General features: G+C 56.4%; 1 protein-coding gene across 4 annotated transcripts in view; it reads right to left on the bottom strand.

Moving 5' to 3' along the window:
• NPHP4 (nephrocystin 4) overlaps positions 1-19,044 on the bottom strand; it is a 163,049-nt gene that overhangs the window by 10,795 nt on the left and 133,210 nt on the right. For 2 of the 4 annotated variants that reach the window (XM_024125612.3, XM_028487928.2), the window contains exons 24-30: positions 15,968-16,124; positions 15,311-15,396; positions 14,654-14,739; positions 13,491-13,662; positions 12,667-12,846; positions 12,250-12,393; positions 11,262-11,778 (exon numbers count right to left, since the gene is read on the bottom strand). In XM_024125612.3, coding sequence (XP_023981380.1) covers positions 11,638-11,778; positions 12,250-12,393; positions 12,667-12,846; positions 13,491-13,662; positions 14,654-14,739; positions 15,311-15,396; positions 15,968-16,124 — 966 coding nt within the window. In that variant the 3' untranslated portion in view covers positions 11,262-11,637. Of the gene's footprint in view, positions 1-11,261; positions 11,779-12,249; positions 12,394-12,666; positions 12,847-13,490; positions 13,663-14,653; positions 14,740-15,310; positions 15,397-15,967; positions 16,125-19,044 lie in introns of those variants that run through there. The other 2 variants (XR_003679210.2, XR_008616963.1) reach the window with 2 other exon arrangements.

The raw sequence follows: 19,044 nt of genomic DNA, 5'->3' as shown, positions 1-19,044 counted from the left end.
CATACAGAGTGAAGTTAAGTCAGAAAGAGAAAAACAAATACCTTATGCTAACACATATATATGGAATCTAAAAAAAAAAAAAGGGTTCTAAAGAACCTAGAGGCAGGACAGGAATAAAGATGCAGACGTAGAGAATGGACTTGAGGACACGGGGAGGGGGAAGGGTAAGCTGGGACAAAGTGAGAGAGCGGCAGGGACATATATACACTACCAAATGTAAAACAGATAGCTAGTGGGAAACAGCTGCATAGCACAGGGAGATCTGCTCGGTGCTTTGTGACCACTTAGAGGGGTGGGATAGGGAGGGTGGGAGGGAGACACAAGAGGGAGGAGCTACGCGGATATATGTGTATGTATGGCTGATTCACTTTATTACAGAGCAGAAATTAGCACACCATTGTGAAGCAATTATACTCCAATAAAGATGTTAAAAAAATAAAAATAATGTATAGAATATTTATTTTTTTTTAAAAAGATGTTAAAAAAAACCAGAAACACATTTCTTCCTTTAAAAAAAAAATTGAACCAAACATTTGATCCAAAATAATTGATCCCTGAGCTTACCTACATGAAGGGGTAATAAGCTGGAATAAAACCAAGCCTGGTGTTTATTTAAATCGTTGACCCGAGCCAATCTCTCCTTTGGTGAGAGCCTCAATAAGTAGCTCACAGTCTCAGAAAGGACGGGGTTTGGGAGCATTCCCCAGGGGCTCATCCTGGGGTTCCTGACAGCAGGATACAGCATGACTGAGGGCGTGACGCTGCTGCTTCCCTGTGGGTCTCTTGGGTCATTTCCATTATCACTCCATGCATGGGACGCACAGCACGATGGGTCATAAGAGGTGAATCATGCTTTCCCAGACCCTCTGCAGAGACCAGCTTAGCAGGTCAGCAAACCCCTCTTCATGTATCTACTTTGTGCTTCCTTCCAGCAAAGGCCCTGAGGTCTGGGCTACAAGACTCAGGAAGCCTATTTCTCAACGCCCATCTTGGCGTGTTGAGTGGGGCCATCTGCCTTCGGCTGGGCTGATCCACCTGAGGCCAATACCCCTCAAGATGCTAGAGACCTGGGCTTTCCTGGTGGCGCAGTGGTTAATAATCCACCTGCCATTGCAGGAGACACGGGCTCGAGCCCTGGTCTGCGAAGATCCCACATGCCGTGGAGCAACTAAGCCCTTGCGCCACAACTACGGAGCCTGCGCTCTAGAGCCCGCGAGCCACAACTGCTGAGCCCACGTGCCACAACTACTGAAGCCCGCGTGCCTAGAGCCCGTGGCCTATTTCTCAACGCCCATCTTGGCGTGTTGAGTGGGGCCATCTGCCTTCGGCTGGGCTGATCCACCTGAGGCCAATACCCCTCAAGATGCTAGAGACCTGGGCTTTCCTGGTGGCGCAGTGGTTAATAATCCACCTGCCATTGCAGGAGACACGGGCTCGAGCCCTGGTCTGCGAAGATCCCACATGCCGTGGAGCAACTAAGCCCTTGCGCCACAACTACGGAGCCTGCGCTCTAGAGCCCGCGAGCCACAACTGCTGAGCCCACGTGCCACAACTACTGAAGCCCGTGTGCCTAGAGCCCGTGCTCTGCAACAAGAGAAGCCACTGCAATGAGAAGCCCGCGCACTGCAACGAAGAGTAGCCCCCACTCGCCGCAACTAGAGAAAGCCCACGCGCAGCAACGAAGACCCAACGCAGCCATAAATAAATAAATAAATAAATAAATTTATAAAAATAATTAAAAAAAGATGTGAGAGGCCTTTTTTTGTTCATGGTGTGAGAGGGGAACTGAGCACAGCTAATGCTCTAGGGGGATTAACCCCACTGTCCACACATGGCTGGGATCAGTGAGACCCAGTGACATTCCCAAGCGAGGGCGCTTCCTGGTGAAGTTGGCCATGGTGGGAGCTGTGCCAAGAGTCTCATTACTGTGAGAAGTGGTCGATCGGGACTCATAAAGTTACATCTGAACTTTAACAGGGCAATCTAGTACAGAAGTATGAGCCCGCCTCCATCACCAGTAAAGAATAAAATCCGGACTCCTTGATTCCAAAACCCTGCAGAGACACGGTTTCCAAAGTGACCTCCACGGAACCCTGGTTCTACAGGGTGTTCCTCAGACAGGGCACTGTGGTTACACAAGTTCATGTCGATGGTGACACACTGACAGCACCTTCTTTAAAATCAGGAACAAAACAAGGATGTGCACTACACCCATTCCTATGGAATATTTTTCTAGAAAGCCTCGTCCAGTGCATTAGGACAAGGAAGAGAAATAAAAAAGAGATAAGGATTGGACAGGGAGAAAGAAGGCTGTCACGCTCACAGATGATATGAGTATCCACACGGCCACCCTAACATAACTCTACAGCCAAAGTATAAAAATTAATAAACGAGTTTAGCCATGTCGCCAGTTACAGATCAATACACAAAAGGCAGATGTGTTCTTGAGACCAAAAAAAATAAAAAAATAAAAGATACCATTTCTCTATGTGGTGGTTTCATAAGTATTCACTGTAGCATTATTCGGCAGTTGTGTTCTTGAGACCAGCCTAGAGTTTTAAAATGAAAATTTTTTTAAAAGATACCATTTCTCGGGCTTCCCTGGTGGCGCAGTGGTTGCGCGTCTGCCTGCCGATGCAGGCAGATGTGTTCTTGAGACCAGCCTAGAGTTTTAAAATGAAAATTTTTTTAAAAGATACCATTTCTCTATGTGGTGGTTTCATAAGTATTCACTGTAGCATTATTCTTTAAACCATATTTCAGTTGTAGATACTCTTCTGAATGTATATTTTAAAACAAAAACTATAAACATGTATGGTAAGACATTAGCAAGAAGTCAATACAAACGACTCAGCAAGATCTGTATGTTACATTTTGAAAAGATCGCTAGGATACAGAATTAAGCGAGCAAAAAGAATGTTATGCCACGTGCAAATAAAAGTACATCTATTTATGCACTGAAATGCATAAACACATTCTAGAAGGATCCAAGAGAAATAGCAGTTTCCTCTGGGAAGTGTTACTGGAAGCTGTGGGGGGAAGAGAGAATGTTTAAATTTTTATTTTATACTCTTTGGTATTATTTGAATAGTTTTACAAAGTACACATTTAACTTTAAAAGTGAAAAGATGTTTTCACAGCGTGAGGTCTTAGAATCTCATGTTTGGACTTATTTCTTTACTAGGGTCTCGTGATTGATTCTAATTAAGGAAAACATTAAGTAATGTTTTCCAAATAGCCCACAAACAGTTTTCGACCCATGGTAAAATGCAGGTTTGTTCTTTGCTGGGAACATTACTATTATTAAATGCTAGTGGTCCAGTAGCTAAGACTCCAGGCTCCCAATGCAGGGGGCCTGGTTTCAGTCCCTGGTCAGGGTAGTAGATCCCACATGCCGCAACTAAAGATTCCACGTGCTGGAACCAAAAGATCCCACACGCCGCAGTGAAGATCCCGCATGTGGCAACCGAGACCCGGCACGGCCAAATAAATAATTAAATAAATAATCAACGCTGTGGTTTCTAATCCTTTAGAAAAAAATAAAACAAATAAAAATAAAAGGATGTTGCACTTTTTAGGGGACCCAGTAAATCCAATAGTAGGATCAATCCTACAGAACATTCACAGGAGAACATAAAAGTACATGTACAAGCTTACCGATTGCAGCATTTTATTATAGGAAAAATGGGAACACCTAGATTCCCATCACAGGGGAATGGCCTTGAACGTACGGTACCTCTAGGTGAGTGGAAGTTCTGGCAGGAAACGGGGGCCACCCCAAGCGAGCAGAGTTTGGGAACCGCCCAGACAGCAGCCCGAGGCGGAGCTGGAAAATGTCAGGGCCACAATATGGGCGTGAGGGGTGACAGACGTGGCCATGCTGTTTAGAATCATGGGACAGGAGGTGGCCACCAGGACAGAGTGGCTGTCAAGGGCCGGGCTCAGGAGGGGGCAGAGGCTGGAGGAAAAGCAGGAGAATGTGGCCCCCCAACTCCAGGAGACCAGGCAGGGGAGCCACGGTGCCAGGCAGCCAGAGCAAAGAGGACAGACAGTGACCATGGACCTGGCTTCACAGGGGCCACAGGTAAGCTTGAAAGCGAGGTCTCCGTGGAGCAGGAGAGAGAATGATGGCGGGGGGACGGGGGCAGGCTTCAGACACTGGCCACACACAACGCTGGCAAGATTTTCTATCCAGAGGAACAGAGCAGGTGGTAGCGAGAGGGGAGAATAGAGAAAGAAATGGCTTTTCTTTTTAAGATGGGTGATCGAGAATGACTGTAGGCGGAGTGTTCCAGAAGAGACAGAAGGGCAGGAGTGAGGCCCTCAGGAGTTAGAGGGGTGGGATTCGGGCCCCCGTGGGGGCCAGGACACCTGGTCCTCTGTCAGGGCAGGCGAGATGGGGGCCGCCTCGGGCACGGCCGGGTCACAGATCGCGGTGGGACCACAGGAAGGTTCTGGTCTGGTGGCTCCTCTTTCCTCCATGAAGGATGAGGCAAGGTTAGCAGCTGACTCTGAGGGTGGGAGCTGGGTGGTCTGAGAAGAAAGGAGCAGGCGTGGGCCGCTCTCTGGAAGGCTGGAGAAGAGACAGACCAGGAAGGTGTGGTAGGGCCATTTGCCTGAGGCCTATTTGAGAGTTAGGGCCACAGATCCAAGGAGAAACTCAGCGCGTGGCTGAGAGCCTGTCTCCCTGTTCCGCTGCCTGGGGGCCCGGCAGAGGGGGCCTCCGCCCAGCAGCTGTGACGACCAGGGGTCTCAGGGCTTCAGGGTATGGCGGTAATGAAAGGAAGGGGCTGTGGGAACAGGAGGCGAGGGAAGGGGGCAAGACGCAGAGGGGGCAGGGGGGTAAGCATGAGGGTGGCAGCCAGAGGTCTGTGTCAGGAGCGGAATCACATCCCCCAGATTCATCTGTTGACGTCCTAACTCCCAGGACCTCCGAGTGTGACTGTATTTGGAGACGGGGTCTTAGAGGTGGTTAAGTAAAGTGAGGCCATAAGGGTGGGTCCTAATCCAACAGGACTCATGTCCTTACAAGAAGAGAAAATCATGCCGTAGATAAATACAAAGGCAGACGGTGGGGAGACGCAGGGAGAAGACATTCACAAGACAAGGGGAGAGGCCTCAGGAGAAAGCAACTGGCCGAAACCTCGATCGTGGCCTCCCAGCCTTCTGGAGAGCACTGATTTCTGTTGTTTAAGCCCCCATCTGTGGTGCTTGTTGGGACAGGTGACTAACCCAGGTGGGGAGGCAGCAATGACCGGGGCCACGTCGGCCAGCGAGCTGCGAGGTCAGCGTGTGGGTCAGTGATCCCCACGGCGTGTCTTCTGCCCTCATGACCTCCTAGAAAAGCCACGTGCCCTGCCCAGCGCTGTGCAGCTCAGGGAGACACGGACGATGACAGCCACACACACAGGAATCCGCCTTCACTTTCTCTGGCCTGGATGTGTAAGAAGGGATGATCCGGAATCTGGAACATGCGGGTCCTGAGAGAGCGCACGGGGCACCCAGAGAGGAGCACTGGCATCTCCAGAGACTCATGAGATCCCACTTCGGAGCCCCGCCATTCAACTGCCAGAGTTGGAGCCCAACACTAACCGGGAAAGTGGTAGAAAGGATCAAAGTTTATATTTGGTTTTAAAAGGACCAAACATTTCAAACCCATCCTTCTAAAAAACATGTGAACAAAACGTAACAGGCTACTAGGAGGCCGCCAGCTGTGAGAGGAGCCATCCTCCTCTCCTCCCCTCCCTGCAACCAAGCCTGGGGCCCAGGGAGAGAGCAGCCCCTTCTGGGACACAGCCACAGAACCTGCGCCCCCAGGCCGCAGCCAAAGCATGTCACCCAGCCAGGCCCGCAATCAGGGTGGAAGGAAAAACGGCTCCCAAGGGGGGCACTGCACTCAGAGCCGCCTGGTGGGATGGGGACGGTGCTTGGGAACAGTCCTGAGGCCATCACTCTAGGCCCGAGCTCCTCCCCTGCGTGAAATCCAGATCCGAACAAGATTCTAAGTGGTAGGAGCTCCTAGACCCCACCTCACACAGGACGCTGAGGACGCTACTTCACACAGAGACTGAGGCCCCCACGTCACACAGGAGAAGAAGGCGCCCCAGAGCGGCCACGGCGGAGCCGGGATTCAGGCCCGTCTGGATCCGGGTTCTGCCTGTACCCACTGCCCAGCCAAGGTGAGGGACAGGGCGGACGGAGCCGAGAGAGAGAGTTCAGGGCCCGCGGCCTCCGCAGGGTTCCCGCCTCCGTCTCACCCACTGAAGGCTGGAGGCCGCGAGAAGCCGCAGAGGGAGAGATCGAGAAGGACAGAGTGGCCGGCAGCCCGGGGCCCTCGCCGGGCCTCGGTGACCTCAGCCCTTCCCACCGGCCTCACACCCGTCCCGACCTGGGTGTCCCGTCTGACCCTCAGGCACACTCAACTCTGGGGGGCAAGGAGGCTGTTCTGCCTGTTCCTTTCCCTTAAGTGTCGTTAGAACGCTCGTCTCAGTGACTTTGCCTCTTGGAGACGGACTCATCGCTTTGGTGTGTGATTATTTCAAGGTTGAATTCTTGCGATGAAATGTATCTTTAGAGCCTTGATTCACAGGTCAATTCTGGATGGGACGACCGAGATGACAGACGCTCGAGGCTGACGCGGCTCCTCCGAGCGGCCCCGCTGCTGCAGGAAGCCACCTCTGCCCGGGGGACGGCCACACACAGCAAGGGGTCGCCCTGTCTACGGGTCACTCTTTAGATTTACACCTGGCCCTCCCGCCCACGGACCAGAAATCTTGATTCGCTGGTTACGTGGATATTTAAGACCCCTGGGGCTGCCGTCACAGGTGACCAGGTGGCCTAATCCAACAGAAGTATATTCTCCCGCAGCTCTGGAGGCCACAGGTCCTTCCGGCGGCTCTGAGGGAGAACGGGTCCCAGGCCCCTGTCCTAGGTGCTGGTGGCTCCCAGCAATCCTTGGGGGTCCTCGACCAGCAGACGCATCACCCCAATCTTCGCCTCCGCCATTGTATGACCTTCTCTGTGTGTCCTTTTCTGTCTCCCAAAGGACACTCACTGGATTTAGGGACCACCCTAACGGTCCCAATATGACTCCTTCTCGATCCCTAACTTAAGGACGTCTGCAAAGACCTCGCTCCCAAACAAGGTCACATTCTGAGGTTCTGGGTGGACGTGGGTTTTGTGGGGACGCTAGATCACTCTCTGACTTGCACTTGGCTTTCAGGGCCTCCCTAACAGCCTGGGACGGGCGAGGAGCAGTGTGCTGACACCAATGACACGTGGCTGGCTGTCCCAAGGTGCGCCTTCCCCGACACGGAGAGCAGGCTCCTTCGGCCCTGCACAGCCCCCCACGACCAGCTCAGACCTGGCTTTGCTGTGGGATCAGGAGAGCCATGGGGGCCCACGTGGCACGCCAGCAGACGTGTCCTGATGACAAGGTTTTGACTGTATGTGGAGCTCCGCCCCCTCCACCAGCAGGAAGGGCCTCTGGATCCATTGTCTGTCCCCCAGACTCAAGGGCAGCGTCCCACATGGGACCAGGGAGACCCCACGGTGCTCAAGTCACGCCAGACACGGACGCACTTGAACGACTTCTCGAGGCCACTGGCTGTTTCCCTCCCTCCCCTCCTCTCCTGCTCTTTCTTTGTAAAGGTCTCAGCACACATCCCTGAAAACAAAACTAAAACCACTACGTCCAGATCGTTGGGGGTTAGAGCTGCATACACCCCAACCTTCTCCACTGGGAGGAAAAAAGGTTGCTAAGGAAACAGAACGGTTGTTTTCCCCAACCTCTTCGAACCTGAGGCAACAATTTTAAAAGGCGCCTTAATTTATTTCTAAATAGAGAAAAACATAGCATTAAATCATTATCAGACATGAGCAAAGCAAAGCAGCTAATCTGGGCTTTCGTTTGACTCCATTTAGTTAAAAGCAGCTTTCGGCCCGGGAGGGAGGAGGAGGGGCAGGAGGGAAGAAATAAAATACTAACGCTAAAAAACGCCCTTGATGGAAATGATAAGGTTCCCTTTGAAAGATGGGGCGTCTTTGTGCAGGAGAAGCAGCGGCTCCCAGCCCTTATGGCAGATCCACCCGAGGAGGGGGCTGGGCCCCCGCTTTCTCATGTAAATCACCTGGCGCTTCTGCAGATGCCAGCTGGACCAGGGAACTGACTACCAGGAAGTCAGAAGTTAGATGAAAACACTAGTCCACGTCTAGGGCGTCGGGGCAGGACACCTCAGTTTCATAAAGGAAGGAAGAAGGCCCGTGTTCTGCAACCCAGAGCGCACAGTGAACCTGACCGGGGCTTTGGGCCCCAGCAGAAGAGCCCCAGGATGGCGGATCACAGCCATGCCTTTTATTTAACACTGAAAATTTATCGCAAAAGAAATCTCTCAGGACTTCCCTGGGGGTCCAGCGGGTAAGACTCCGCGCTCCCAGTGCAGGGGGCCCGGGTTCCATCCCTGGTCGGGGAACTAGACCCCACACGCTGCAACTAAGAGCCCGTGTGCCACAGCTGAGACCCGCGCAGACACGATAAATAAATAATAAATAAATAGAATTTTTAAAATCTCTCTTTGTTGTGAGAAAAGGGAAAAAAAGGAAAAAGAAAGGGAAGAAAAAGACGCTCAGAACGGCATAAATGTTGACAAGCACAAGCCCCCATCTCGTGCCCGATTCTCACTCCCGGGAGGGGCTTCAAACCCTCACCGGCGCCCCAGAAGAGAGGGGTGTGCATGCCAGCGTGACCAGAAGGCCACAGTCCCCGGGGAGGGGGCGTTTGGAGGCGGGGACGGGAAAAAGGGCAAAGGGAAAGATCCTCTGTGTGTAGAGAACCTGCTTTTCTGACTTAAAAAAGTGTGGACAGCCCCCCACGCCCCCCGACCCAGCTGAGCCCAGCTTCACCTGCCCCCATGGCGCCGACGCGGTGGCCACTGGGGGAGGCGGGTCACTCATGTGGCCCCCGGTGCTGGTCCTGAGGCGAGGCACCTGTCCACCCAGCCCCGTCACCCCTGCATCACCCGAGAATCAGCCTGCAGCCCACGAGCCCGAGACCTGCCCCGGCCCCTCCACCCCTTCCTGTTCCCTTCTCACCCGTCACCCGCTCAGTCCCCTCCTTCCTAACCTCGACCCGCTCCACGCCCCGCCCCTGCTTTCCCCCTCACAGACTTTATCACCGCCCGGCCGACCGTCTATGTGGTAGCCACTTTTTATCGTCTGAGCCCCGCTAGGAGGTCAGCTCCTGACCTGGGGCAGGGAAGGTGTCCGTCTCGGGGCACCACAGTGTCCGCACCGCCTGCAAAAACAAAGCCCGGAGGAGGACCCACAGCCAAGGTCGGATGGATGAAAGAATGAACTAACGAGGGAGTGAGGGCCAGAGAACGGGCATCCCTGGCTGATGGCCTCTCTCTCGCCAAGGCCGGCCGCTGCTTCCTCGAGCGCCGCCCCCCAGCTCCTGCACCTGCAGCCTGCGGGCCGCCCCCTCCCCGGGCACAGTGGGGAGGGGCGCCCCCGACCCCACCTCCAGCCAGGGCAGGGCTGCTGCCGGTCCCTCGGCACAGCTCGCTGGGGACGGCGGCCTGAGCTACGGAGAGGCCTGAACGGCCCCCACTGCCGTCTCCGCCTTGTAGACTAGACGTGGGGTAAGGAAGCTGCTGAGGTCCCCCCACTGTGTGTGGGTGAAGTGCGCCCCCAGCGGATCTGCCTCTAGGAAGAGCAGCGGCCCCTAGATTTCCCGGCTCTTGGAAGCATCTGGAAACGGGAGGAGATGAAAGCGAAGCGTCCCCTGCCCACCTCCCCCCACACCGTGTGCCCCCAGGACAGCAAGGCAACTAGGCTCCAGAACTGCCTTCCTTCCCAAAACACACTCCCCGCGCGGCCTGGTCCCTGGTGGCGGGGCCTGGGCCCGGACTGGCCCGCGGCGTGGATGAGCTGAGGCCTTGCTGTGCGCGCGGCAGGCGTGCAAAACGCAGCGGCCGCCCTTGGAAAGAGAACAGGGAGCATCCGAACGACAGACAGACGGGCCCTGTGGTGGGTCCTCGCGTTGCAGACTGGCAAATAGGCCTGAGGCGGTTCCCCTCCCCAGAACCCAACTCCACGCCGCTCTTTGGGGGCGCACGGCCGGCGGGGAGGACCTGCGGGCAGGAGGCTGCTGGGTGCAGCGGGGCCCGTCCCGGGGTGGGGTGGTTGGCCTCAGTTCCAGCGCAGGTGCCGTCCGTAACCCCGCTGGCGGGGCTGCGGGCTAAATCGGGCTCCCTGGGGGCGGCCGATGCCCCGCTCCTGCCTACGGTGCGTCTGACCCTGGGCTGCCTTGCTGACCGTCTCTCCAAAGAGCCGGCCCGGTCGTTTCCCCGGGGCTCATATTGCTCTCAATCACGGGGAGCCCCCCGGGGTTCACGGTGCAGAGGGAGACCCCCCCATCACGGGCTGCTCTCCATGGGAGTCTGGTTTCCCGTCGGCACATGCGCACAGCTGGCTACCACCCTGCTGTCTCCTCACCACCCCGGGGCTGGGACAGCGCGCTTCCTTTCTGTCCATCTTTGCAACAGACTGGAGGCGCAGTTTCTGTTTCTAAGCCCTAATCCGTCAGCTACCCTGCCGATTCCATCCCTGGGATGCTCCCCGTCCGCCCCCTTCTCACCGTCCCCACCAGCAGCGCTGGGGCAAAGACGACTGGCTGCCCCGCTAAACCTTCCCCCCCTCCCCCCGCCAGGGGTACCATCCCCCAAAGCCACCTGGACACACGACCGCCTGGAAGAAAGACAACGTTTCTGAGACCCCTTGGAGCTGGGTGTGGCCAAGTGACTAGGTTCTGGCCAACAGGATGGGGGGTGGGTGGTACAACGCCCCCTGCCCGCCGGCCTGACCGGATCGCTGGACGCCGTGACTGGGTGGCCTCACGTGGTAAAGGGGATGGAGTTAAGGTTCCTGAGACGGAACGGCTGTCCTGGATCCTCCAGGTAAGGCCAGTGTCATCACGGGGGCCTTACAAAGGGAGGCAGGGGGGCCACAATCAAAGCAGGGGAGGTGACAACAGAAGCAGGGGTCAGAGCTGCCCTCCCCTCGGGTCAGGACTAAGCAGACTCTCCCAGAGGCCACAAACCATGGGCCGCCTGACTGTCCCTCAGCAACGTCATCCTCCAGCGAAAAGGAAGCTTATGCTGCAGACAGAAAACTCTGACAATGGTGAAAACGGCAGAAAACGCTCAAGAAAACTGCCAAAAGAGAAAACGTGTAAAAAGTTAGTATTTCGTACGACTTTCTGAAAAGATGTGAAATAATACCAGCATAAAAAAAAACATTACATAGCAAATAATACAGTGTTTGTATAAAACTCAGTTAAAAAACGTAATTTTATCATTTAAAACGATTCAGAAAATACATTTTGCAGACAGTAAACCCTAACGTCACAGACGGTGACAAACCCCCGCGTGCCGCCGAGAGAAACGGGCCCCCGGGTACACCGGGCAGGACTCCCGTGGGGCTGCTACGCGGTTGGTACCGGCAGCAGCCTGACCGGGCGGGAGCACCGCAAACGGCTAGGGGCGCGGCGGCCCCCCCTCCCTCGGCCAAGTCCACGGTACCGAGTTCCGGGACAGGAGCCCGGCCCCGAACGGCGGCAGGACGGCCCCCGCCGCTCCTTTACTGGTAGATGACCTTCACGGAAAACGTCTCCTCGTTTTTGTCTTCGTGGTCGTTGATGTAAATCAGAATCTCCTCCTCCCCGGCCTTCTGACGGGGCGCAAACCGCAGGCCGATGGTGTAGGTCTCGCCTCCCCCGACCTGGCAAGAAGCATCGCCGTCCTAGGGCCCACCCTGCCGACCCCCCTCTCTCTCTCTCTCTCTCTTGCAGCCGCTTCCACGCGGGCAAACACACATTCCCCAGGCTCGCAGGCCCCGGACATACACTCATGCTCTGAACCAAGTTTCCCAGCGTTACTGTCAAACCCTCACGGCTGCTCCCCCCAAGTCCCGGGAGATATAAAGGAGTCACAGGAGATAAAGGCCTAACTTGCCAGGCAGTCCGGATAAAACTGTTGCAAAACTGCAGGGAAGGTCGCCCCCAGGGCTGCCCCCGCCGGGGCCCGGGTGTCGGGTCAGAGGCCCGGGCAGCGTTCAGCAGCGGGTGCCCCTGGGGGCCCCAAGCGCCTCACTCGGGCCACAGGCCGTTCTCCCCCAGGACTTGCTGACGCCCCCAGGGCAGGGTCCCGGGACAAGCAGCGCCCAGGCCCCCCACCCTGTGCAGCCCCGCACCTGGAAGGCGTCCTCCTTGAACTGCAGCAGGCGGGGATGGTCGCTGTGCAGGCGGTAGGCCCTCGGGGAGGGGTAGGGGTTGGTGTAGGTGATGCGCTTGTCGGCGCCCTTCCCGCCCCCGGCAGGCAGTGAGATCTCAAAGGCCTGTGGGGAGGGCAGGAGTTGGCCCCGGGCTCCTCCTCCAGCCACTTCTTCCCAAGCCTGCCCTGCGCTCCTGGGCCCCAGACGCTGAATAAATACGGCAGACAAGCCCCCCGAGTTCCCGGTCGAGGGGCTCACGGTACAGGAGGAAACACCCAGCCCCCAGGCCCCCAGCCAGAGGGGCCGGGAGGAGGAAACGGCCGCCTGGATCTGGGCAGGCCAGGTCACAGGACGCACCACCCGAACCGCGTGGCCCACGCGCGTCTCACGTCAGACCTTGGAGATGAGGGGTGGGCGGCAGGAGAGGCAGACAAGCCACGAGGCCACCAGCTGGTGGGCGTCCACGTCGACCAGGTTGAGGTGCACGAAGCGGCTGCCCGCCCTGCGGGGCCTCACGCCCACGTGCAGCTCCTGCACCCCGCGAGGGGGCAGCACGAAGACGCCTCTGGGGTCCGTCTTCAGGAACGAGAGAGGAGAAGCAGGTCGGGAGGCAGCCCCTCGCGTCGTGCAGACGAGGGGTTGCTCGGGCACGCGGCCCAGGGGCTGAGCGGGCCCCAGGGGAACCCCTGCGCTGGGCGGCGGGAGGTCCCCTGGCCTGCGTGGGGTCAGAGGTAAGAAGGCCCGATCTGAGGCCAGAACCGGACCTCACCACCAGCACCCGTGCCTGCGGGTCACAGTCTGTGTCCCGTGGGAGGTGAGTCCCCTCCCACACAGAGCGACCCCCTAAGTGTCCGAGCGGCCTCAGGAGAGACAGAGCTTAGCCAGCCCCAGCTCTGAACCCTGGCCTGCCGGCAGGGCGTCCGCGTCACCCGCGTTATCCAGAGGTACGGTTGAGGCCGCACTGATTCCAGAGTAACTGTTAATATTTACCTCCCAACAATTCTACAGATTCACCTTCAGGGCTTGCGTGTCTCTCATCCCACGATGGCCCATCGGATAAAGGGGGGCTGGATGAAGACCCTATCAAAGCCTTCAGGACCGACCACCAGGCCGCAGCCCAGCCCCCACCCCCTCCCCGGGGCGGGCGAGGATGGGGAGGGGCCGGGGGACACCCGCAAAACCCAAGAGCCAACCCCACGCACGCCCGCCAAAGGCCATACCGTCAGCTCCTGGGGGTGGGAGCTGAAAGCCTTCACTTTCCTAACTGTCTGCATCCCCCGAAGGACGAGGGCCAGGCGGGTCCGCTGGCCTGTGACACAGGAGACGTCCACGCGCTGCAGGGAGTGGAGGTGGACCTGCCAGGTCTGGACGGGCGTTGCCAGCCAGCGGTCCCTGCGCAGGCAGAAGCCACTCACGGTCGGGCGAGGGCAGTACACCAACCGCGGGGGAGGAGCCCCGAGGAGGCTGAAAAGGGGGTCAGGAGGGCGGGCTGGGGCCCAGCCGCCGTCACCCTCCCTCCGAGGTGGAAGCTCCCAGGCGGGGCTGCGGCCCCTGCGTGACGTTGACCCTGAACAGATACTCTGGAGGCATGGCAACGTGGGCTTCTGCAGATGTGCACCCAGGCCAGCTTAATCCCAAACCAGGCCTGGAGCAAAGCCCACGGGCAGCACAGCATGGATGAGAACGTGGGCTTGGAGGTCACGTGGGCCTGAGCCTGGGGCCCGCGTTAGCTGCCCGGGGCCCAAGGACACTGACCCTTGGTTGTAGATGGGGCTCAGCATAACCTGCCCACGGGCCGTCGGGACAACAGCCTGTGGCCACCACACAGCAGGTGCAGGCCTGGGGCCCCTGAGCCGGGGGGCACTCAGCACAGGAGACCCCCGCCCGTTCCCAGGCGGGCTCCAGCCTGCACCGGTTTTAAAGGGTCTCGAGGGCTGGGAGATACGACTTAGAGGAAAAGGTAAAGGGAGCGGGGTCATTTCACCCAGTCCTCAGGCATCAAAGGAAAGGATGCCACCTTCCACCTCCCCTTGGGGGGCCTGGGCAGGACCGCTGCCTGCATTCCCTCGAACTCAGGGAGGGGAGCCCAGGGACAAGGGCCGCCTGGCACCGTGCTGGGGCAGAAGCAGCCTCGAGTTTCTCTCCTGGCTGGGCTCCCGACGTGTCCCTTAGGCTGCGGTGCCGCTCTGAGCAGGGGCGCCCTTGCAAGGCCCCGGCCCGTCTGAGAACCTCACTCCATGTGGCCCAAGGCCTGATGGCCCCCAGCCCCGTCACAAGTTTAGAGGCAGCCAGGCTGGCCCACTTCCAGTGCCACCAGCAGTCCCCAGCCTGCCTCCTCACCGCCTTCTCCCACCCTCCAGACCACCGGGGCCCACGTACTCACGCGTAAATGGTGACAAAGAAGTCTTTGATCTCCGGGCTGGGACCACTGGCTACCTTCAGGAACACGTCTCGTGGCTCCCCGGGGCCCTGCCAGACAGTGGGGGGCACATCACAGCCACACCACCGCCTCTCCGTTCTGACCCCAGCCCCCCAAGTCCGCAGGAAGCGAACGCAGGTGTGAACCAGGCTCCCTCCCCCTAACACGTTTTTCATTTTCTGTACTCATCAGAATTCACTATTTTTGTCACTACAAAAGAGAAAAATCATTAACTTCTTGATTTCATATTGAGTTTAATAATTATATTCTGCAGGAGATTTTTACCCAGTTTTCTAACCAATCATAATATGATTATGGCCGTTACCCTTACACAAAGGCAATTAATAAGTGCCTTAATCACCACTCACTTTATTCAGTTTGCCTCATGTCTTTTTTTTTTTAAATTTAAATTCAGATACTCAAGGAAGTGATCTGCTAGCAGAAAACATGAAAACTCATTCATAAAGCTCTCATGAGGATGGCAAAGTAGCCCCTCAGCATCTTAGAAGAAAGCACTTAAGCAAAAACCTCAAATGAAGAGGCTGCAGGAGACCAGGGGTGCAGAGAGCGGGCGGCACCTGGCGGGGAAGGATTCTCCCGGGAGGGCGCTACAGAACTTACCATGTTCTGGGTCTCGCAAATGACATTCGGGTCACTACATCGTACGTAGACCGGGGGGTCCTCACCGGGCATCCCCACGGGAGCACCTGGAGAGGGGAATGTCACAACGAATGTCTTTTCCCGAAAGCCTGGGCCATCACAGGTGTTCAGTGAAACCTGCCGGGGGATGGACACTGCCGCCTGCGCGGACGCTGGCCCTTCCGTTCCGAGCCGCCTCCCCGGGGACTCACCCCAAGAGACTAACCAAAAGGAAGCGGGGGTGCCGTGGAGCCGGTGCCAGGCGTAAAAGGCTCGGATCTGTTCTAAAGGCACCAGCTGGAAATGAATCAGCAGGTGGAGGGGAGCCCGGAGAGCTCTCCAGGCCCAGGACCGCGGGCAGAGCAGAGCCTGACACCCGAGGCCGGGCCGCCTTCCCAGGGCTGTGGATTTCAGGGTGGAATCAGCCCGCCAAGGGCGCCTGTCGTCTCAGAGGAGGTGAGAAGGTCACCACGTCAAACGATCAAACGGCTGAGGCAAGTGGCAGAGTTTACAGCTGTGCCCTGTGTTGTTAAAGAGCGTCGCAGGATGACGTAAGGACACCACTTGTCACCCCTGGGGAGAAGCCTTTTCCACCTGTTGAACCTGCCAAAGGCCAGCCGTGGGGACGGCGGGACCTGCCTGGAAGCGTGTACCAGGGCAGCAGGCGGATGGCCTTCTTCAGGAAGGTGAGCTCCGGGTGGTAGAAGCGGAAGACCTGGTCCACCACGTGGGGCTGCAGCTCCACGGTCAGGCAGAGCACGGCGAGGGGCCTGCCGCTGCCTGCGCGGAACAGAACCTGCCGGGAGAGCGGGTGGCACAGCATCAGGGCCCGCACGAGGGCCTGTGGGCAGCTGCGTGCACGGCGCCTCCCCGGGCGGACAGGGACAGGGGGCCCCATGGGGTCCGCTCACGCCCACGAAGTGGGAAGGACAGGCGTGGTCAGAAGCATGGGGTCTGCAGCCGCAGGTGCCCGCCCGCGAGGACGGGCCCAGCACAGGGTCCACGTGCTCAGACCACGCACGCCTGCTACTCATGCCACTTCCCGGAGGGGAGGGACGTGCCAAGAAGACCAGCGAGAAAGGTCTGCGGCCCCGACTCCCCCGCCGACGCACCCGCTGCCTGCAGGCTGGGAAGCCGCTCTGAAAGGATCTGGACACTAACCTCACCGGGTCCTCGTGGGTGGGAGCGGAGCATGTCCCCCAGACGGTAAAAGGGGGCTGTGCCTAAACCCAAAGGGCCAGAGATACAGACTTCCTTGAAAAAAAACAGTTACTTACTAAAAAAAATTATTTGTCCAAGACAGGTCCTAACTGGGAACACGATGCAGCCGGTGTCTTTACTCCAGGACTCGGCCAGCCCAGTGAGCTCTCGGGGCCCGGGACAGAGGGCGGCGCACGGCCAACCCCAAGGCGGAGCAACCTTCCCACATCGGTTGGCGCCAAGCTCGGGCCCGCAGACAAACCTTCCACGTGGGAAAGGACGCTCTTCCGCTTTGGCGACTTTTATTATGAAACCTTTTAGATGTGTAACCGGACCAATTATAACTGGGCAGCCACCCACGAGGCCACGCGGACTTGGAACAGGTACACGGTGCGCGCTGCTCCCCCGCTGCGCCCTCAGCGCCCTGCCCGTCCGCCCCAGGGAGCCCCTCCTGGACTCGTGATCACCGTGCCCCATTTTTCTTCACCATTCTCCCCTCTTTGGGTCTTGAAGCGACCCACAGTGTTGGTTCTGCCTTCTTGGATCATCACCTGAAAGCCACTGCCCCGCGCGTCTCTTCCCACATCTGCTGGGAGGCGAGCCCCGCCGCTGCACCCTCATCCCCGGCAGCCGTGCCCTGACACTCCTGCCGGAATGTCACCGCCACGCCGGGACTTCAACTCTACAGCGACCGACCATTTATTTAGCGGCCGTGCACACAGACACACACACAGACATACACTCCTTAGCTCTCTCTGCTCAGCAGGACCGGAAGCAAGGGCACCCCAGTCGTAATAAGCACACTCAGCACAGCACCCAGACTTTAGTTTCTAAACACCATTCGCCACTAAAAGAAGCCCTAGATAAACGGCCGATTCCAGAAACGGAGCAGGAAATGTAAGGTGACTCTGGAACATCTTGTGTGCCAGGCACGAAGGAGGTGCTCCAAGAATGACAGGGACATGTCAAAAGGACAGAGGGGCCAGCTTGAAGCCGAAGCCACCGGTGGACCAGGGACAGTAAGAGCAGCAAAACAAAGAAAGACGGACACAAATTACAACCCACTGAATGAAACAGGAATTCATGGTCCATAACGGTGACAAACAAATTTCAGGAATGAACGGATGAAGGCAAAGCGCTGCCTCACTTAGAACATGGAGGGAATGATGGAATCTGAAAGTCGCCAATGGGCAACCATCATGCAAGAATCATCAGTGAAGAAATTTTAAAAAGAACGTCTCTATGTGTACAACCGGGTCACTCTGCTGTACAGCAGAGACTGGCACGACACTGTAAATCAACTCTACTTCAGTTAAAAAAAAAAAAGAAGCATCAGAGGATATTAAAACTAGCAGCAGAAGTTGAACGAGGAGCAGGATATTTACAGAGCCTGAGTATCTCCCGACAAAATACTTACCCATTACTTTCTAATTATCAACTATAAAATACTTCTTAATTAATTTTACATTGAAGGAGCCTGGCAGACACCATCTTAACCAAATAAGAGAGTTAAATTAACATCACTGGTAATAGAGCAAATCAATATGTGTCCCTCCTAATAAGAGGTTCTGAGAAGAACACAGCAAAACGTCTGTGCTTTTCCTGCCCTGAATGCACAGCCTGAACCCACCGACGAGCCAACACCAGACAAACCCAGACTAAGCGGCAGGTATAGCAGAAATGACCTGTGCACTTCAGAAGTACCGAGGCCGTGAGAGGCAAGGAAAGCTAGGGCGGGACCACCAGACGCACCGTGGGACCCTGGGTGGGTGAGGCATCCAGTGTTGGGATATTTGGTAAAGTGCAAGCGGGGTCTGTGATGAGATTGTATCAGTGCCAATTTCCTGATTTCCCCGGTTCTACTGTGGTTACGGAGCAGACTGTCCTTATTTTCAGGACATATGAGCTCTAAGTGTCATGGAACAGTGGTGCAGTTTGCCCATAACTTATTCTCAAATTGTTCAGAAAAAAATAAGGATAAATATAGATACAGAATGATAAGGCAAATGTAAAATGTCAAAAACTGGGAAATCTGGGTAAATAATTCATGAGAACTCTTTGCATTATTCTTATAACTTTTGTCTAAGTTTGAGAACATTTCAAAATAAAGAGTTGGTTAAAAAAAAAAAAGGCACAGGCGCTGACTTGAAAGGTATGGCCGTGGCCAGAGAGAGGACAGTTCTACAGCCCAGTGCCTGCCACACAGCAAATATAAAACCACGAGTTCATAATAAGACCCCCCAAAAAACTGACCATCTTTGGGTGTTCCCAGGGCACAACTCATTATTTTTACAATTGATAAATAAAGGGAAAGAACCCAACATTTATCCTGACCTTCTGGTATTAAGTATCAATATATTCAGGGTAACCGAACGGCTGATGGGGGAAAGCTCTTGTTTATAGAAGAGTCACAGCTAGTAAGTACAAGAACAGTGAGAGGGGCTTCCCTGGTGGCGCAGTGGTTGAGAGTCCGCCCGCCGATGCAGGGGACGCGGGTTCGCGCCCCGGTCCGGGAG

Source organism: Physeter macrocephalus, chromosome 3 (assembly GCF_002837175.3).
Source record: "Physeter macrocephalus isolate SW-GA chromosome 3, ASM283717v5, whole genome shotgun sequence".
Lineage (NCBI taxonomy): Eukaryota > Metazoa > Chordata > Mammalia > Artiodactyla > Physeteridae > Physeter > Physeter macrocephalus.
The sequence above is the reverse complement of the archived record's forward strand: the minus strand, read 5'-3'. Positions and strand labels throughout refer to the sequence as shown.